At 31.8% G+C, this 4,922-nt stretch overlaps 1 protein-coding gene across 1 annotated transcript; it reads left to right on the top strand.

Moving 5' to 3' along the window:
* The first annotated feature begins 1,112 nt into the window (after nucleotides 1–1,112).
* LOC102580443 (uncharacterized) lies at nucleotides 1,113–3,537 on the top strand. The gene is made up of 2 exons (XM_006357537.2): nucleotides 1,113–1,475; nucleotides 2,240–3,537. The coding sequence occupies exons 1-2, from the start codon at nucleotides 1,380–1,382 to the stop codon at nucleotides 3,335–3,337; spliced, it is 1,194 nt and encodes a 397-aa protein (XP_006357599.1). The 5' UTR covers nucleotides 1,113–1,379; the 3' UTR covers nucleotides 3,338–3,537.
* Nucleotides 3,538–4,922: the final 1,385 nt, after the last annotated feature.

Below are 4,922 nucleotides of genomic sequence, written 5' to 3'. Positions count from 1 at the left end.
ATGAAAGTTTAGTATCGCAACAACAAATCCAACCAAAGTTAAAGTATTTTTCAAACTCTTATCTCTTTAATAAAATAACATTGATGATTGCACGAGAGTTTATAATACTTCATCAATACTAGGTATTGTCATATGTGTAAAATAAAATAAAATAAAATAAAATAAACAAATGAATTAACTAAAGTATGTCCAAATATAACAAGTATAGATACTTTATCTTCAAATTAATTAATGTCTGATTATATTAATTATTAAATTTTCTGTTTCTATTATATATTTCTCCTGCTTTAATTCGTTTTTCCTATTTAAATTTGGTACAAAATTTAAAAAGTAAAGATTTTTTTTGTATCATAAGCTCTTAAATTAAAGATACCCATACATATTGTAGTCTTAAATATGTCACGACAATTTTTTAATTTTTTTTTATAAAAAAGTTATATTTCTTAAAATAGACTAAAATAAAAAGTAAAACACAAAAATCTAAGTATTATTTTTCACTTTATGTCTATATCTAGTCTAAAAAGGATTAATATCAGTATATGTAAGGTAACAGAAAAAGAAAAAAAAAAGTATTAAAAAAATCTTTGAACTTGATGTAAATTGTTATTGTTAGTTTCATCCTTAAACTATTGATAACTTTAAAAACAATTTTCTACTTAACTAACTAACTTTAGATACACCCCGATTTGATACATGACATAACAAGTGGTCCCGAATTATCGCAGGAGCATAAAACTCTTGATAAAAAACTTGACGAGAATTTAAGGATTTGTTTCACTCATATTGCAAGATCGAATATGTATTTAAATTCAGTCAATCAACTAAAAAAGTATTTTTAAGACTATCAATAGTTTACAATTGAAATTAATAATTTTACCCTTAGTTCCGGGGTCTTTTCAATACTTGTCTAAAAAAAAAAAAAAAAAAGTGTAAAAAGGGTATTATTGTCCTATTTTTTATTTTTCTAAAAAGGAAAACAAATGATTAGGGAAGGAAAGGAAAGAAAATAAAATTAATTAATGATTTATATTAGCCGGTAGAAGTGGGGTACTAGACAATAGAAACGGCTTCTTTGTAATCTTCTTTACAACTGCCATCTCTCATAAAAATATATTTCATCCTTTCTGGCCTATATTTTTGTCTCTAAATTTCATTCTTCCACAAATTCCTCTCTATTTTTATTTTTTGTGACTAATATTCTGCTTCAACCATTTTTTTCAGGGTCACAAAAAAATCGAAAAGTTTTATTTATTTTGTTGTTTATCTATAAATCTGTCCATTTTTTTCTGTGTCTGAATTTGTGGGTTACATTACAAGTGGATTGATCTGTATTACAGGGATTGATAGAGCCATAGAAATATAGTTAAAGAAGGAGAAAGATGTGGGGTATCACTAGATTTTTGGAGAAAGCTTATATTTTTGAAGAAGGGGGATCTGGGTATTGTTCAAAGAAGAAGGATGATATTTGTAATGAGGTGATTTTTTCTCTCTCTTATGTTTTTCTGTGTTTGTAGATATTAAAATTTCAAAATTTTAGGTTAATTCTCAAAAGGGGGAAATTTTTGTTATTGAAATTTCATAGTTTTAGGTTTATATTTGATTTGATTTGATTTGATTCAAGGTTCTGTATTCCTTCCTGTATGCTTTTCTGTTTTGAATTAGTAAAGAAGAAGGAAATTGTGAATTTTGATTCTAGATTGTTCCTTTTCATAGTCCTTTCCTTGTGTTTTAAATGAAAGTGCCCTTCCAACAAGTATTTTTCTACTTTTGCTTGAAGCTTAATTTAATATATCTGGCATTACTCATCTTGGGGTGGTAACAATGAGCACAACACAATTTGGGTAGGTACTTAAGAACTTTGTTGCTCAGACTCTTCAAAAAATATATATTTGGGTGGGTGCTGGGTCTTCCAAAAGTACTACAGTTTTGAAGCATGTGACATGGGTGTTGCAACATTTTTGAAGAGTCCGTGCATCATATTCGTGAGTCTGTCACATATTACTTTACCATGGTTAAGTCAACTATTTTAATTAATTTGGGTATGGTCAATTTTGGGACTTATATTGCTTCTACTTAATGTGTGTTGTTCAAACTCAGCAAGTTTATTTTTGCTATTTAATAGGTTTTTTGCTTATGAATTAGAGCTATGTGATACAGGATGTGTTTTTTTTTTTTTTGGTATCCTTGGTGAGTGTTATCTCAGTTTTGCTTTCTCTAACTGAGGTTTTGTTGACTGCAGGGAGCTGGTCGAGCATTGAGCATGTCGAGACTAAAGTGCGCACTTCGTGGCTTGGACCTGAAAACATATATCTTCCTTTTTTTGTTTGTTCCAACATGTGTGTTTGGTATATATTTGCATGGACAGAAAATCACTTATTTTCTACGACCTTTATGGGAAAAGCCGCCAAAGCCTTTCCATGAGATGCCTCACTATTATCATGAGAATGTGTCGATGGAGAGTCTCTGTAAACTTCATGGATGGGGAATTCGGGAGTATCCTAGACGTGTCTTTGATGCAGTGTTGTTCAGTAATGAGGTGGAAATGCTGACCATACGGTGGAAAGAGCTGTACCCTTATGTAACAGAGTTTGTTTTACTTGAATCCAATTCAACATTCACCGGATTGCCAAAGCCTTCGTACTTTGCTAATCACAGAGATCAGTTTGAGTTTGTTGAATCAAGATTGACATATGGGCAAATCCCTGGGAGATTTAGGAAAGGAGAGAACCCTTTTGTTGAGGAAGCTTATCAGAGACTTGCATTGGATTATCTCCTCAAACAAGCTGGTATTCAGGATGATGATTTGCTGATAATGTCGGATGTTGATGAGATACCTAGTAGACATACCATCAATCTCCTGAGATGGTGTGATGACACGCCTCCAGTTCTTCATCTCCGATTGAAGAACTATCTCTACTCTTTTGAGTTCCTTGTGGATAGCAATAGCTGGAGAGCTTCTGTTCATCGGTACCAATCTGGTAAGACAAGGTATGCACATTATCGACAGTCAGACGTCATCTTAGCAGACGCAGGATGGCATTGTAGCTTTTGTTTCCACCACATAAGTGAGTTCATATTCAAGATGAAAGCCTACAGCCATTTTGACAGGGTAAGATTTTCTCATTTTCTGAATCCAAAGAGAGTGCAAAAGGTAATTTGTGATGGAGCTGACTTATTTGATATGCTACCGGAGGAGTACACATTCAGGGAAATCATAGGCAAAATGGGACCTATTCCCCACTCCTACTCTGCCGTTCACCTTCCAGCTTATCTTTTGGAAAAAGCAGACCAATATAAGTTTCTCTTGCCCGGTAATTGCATGAGAGAAAGTGGCTGATCTTGGAGTGTTAAGTTGTGTTTTCTTTTTGTAAATGTCAAGGGTGCAGTTTCGCGTTGCTCCTTGTGAAGCAAATAGAGGATCCTTAATATATTCAACATGATTAACATCTCCATAAACTATTTGGAATGTTTCAAGATGATTTTGGAATTGACGGGTTGTGTTTTGTATATACTTGTTAGAGAAGATTTTCTTGATCAGGCATGGCGAGTTTTCTGTTGGAACTGTGCATAACTCTCTGGATTCTGTGTAGTATACCATTCCTGATTATGCTCCGGGATAACATTTTTGGGGGGCTTTTCCTCATGATGAGAATTTTTTGAATAGGGACTAATTTATTCACATATATATATATTCTTGTGTTGCATTTTCTCTATGACCTTGTAGTATTCATATATATATATATATATATTTCATCACAATTCTTGATAATTATTGTGACTCATCAGATTTCACAATCTCCACTCAACTTTGATAAGTCTCTTCTTTTTTTTCCCCTTGCTGATATTGGATTCATTTGAATGTATAAGTAGAAGGAGATTATGTGCAATTTCATCTGAATCCATGTATCAACATATCCTTCCATTTTTGGTTGGGTGAAAAGATGATGTCGTCCGTTGGCCCCTTAGTTTTGTTGGATTGCCACTCTGCATTCAATTTTTTATTTCTTGTCCGCCGCATGTGGTGTACTTACTACATGACAATTTTGCGGTGCCTAACTCCATCTATATTATGCTTTTCTGTACGTTCATTGTTATTTCAGATTGTGTATTTGCATTGAAATAATTGTCTTTCTTTTCTAGTCTCTCTTTTACACATGATCACATCAAATCATGAGATTGTATTTTGGTTATTTCCACACTTTTATATCAATATGAAGGCTAATGTATGACTTCTTTTCACTATTTATATTTTCTTCACATGAGTTGGGAATCGGAGAGTTAGCATAGGCCCCATCATGACGACCCATCAATTTTTGAGTCATGACAACTCAATTAATTATGCATAACCTGTGCATATTACTAATAATAATGAGGCATTATTGTAATATATCATATACTTATAAGGCGCTTTCAATATGATTTTTCTATTGCACTTGAGTCGGATTTTAGACATGACACTATTAACTTTGTTGAGACTTGAGAGTGTTTATTTAATAATTGAGAGAGTATTCAAAATATTTAAATTGTTTTGTATAAAACATGATTATAGATTAAATAAACTTAGTCTTATACCCACATGTAAACAACTACAAAGTCTTATACCCACATGAAATTTTGTCCAAAGTGTTCAACTCACATGAAGTGATATGAACAATATAAAATCATATAGTAAAAAAAAAAAAACTTCGATATTTAAATAAATACTGAACTAAATTTGATTCAATTCTTCACTTCACTATTTAGTTACATAAATAATCAAAAGGAAAACATGAAGAAAAATAACAACAAGAAGATCACTAAGCAATTTTAAGTTCTTTGATGTTCACATGATTTCTTCTTAAAAGATATGTTAATATCTATCGAACAATTCTTTTTTTTCGTAAAATCTAAATCACACTTCCAAAACTAAATTATGTACATTT

This window comes from Solanum tuberosum, unplaced genomic scaffold (genome assembly GCF_000226075.1).
Source record: "Solanum tuberosum cultivar DM 1-3 516 R44 unplaced genomic scaffold, SolTub_3.0 scf00248, whole genome shotgun sequence".
NCBI lineage: Eukaryota > Viridiplantae > Streptophyta > Magnoliopsida > Solanales > Solanaceae > Solanum > Solanum tuberosum.
This window is presented reverse-complemented; position numbering and strand designations above follow the sequence as displayed.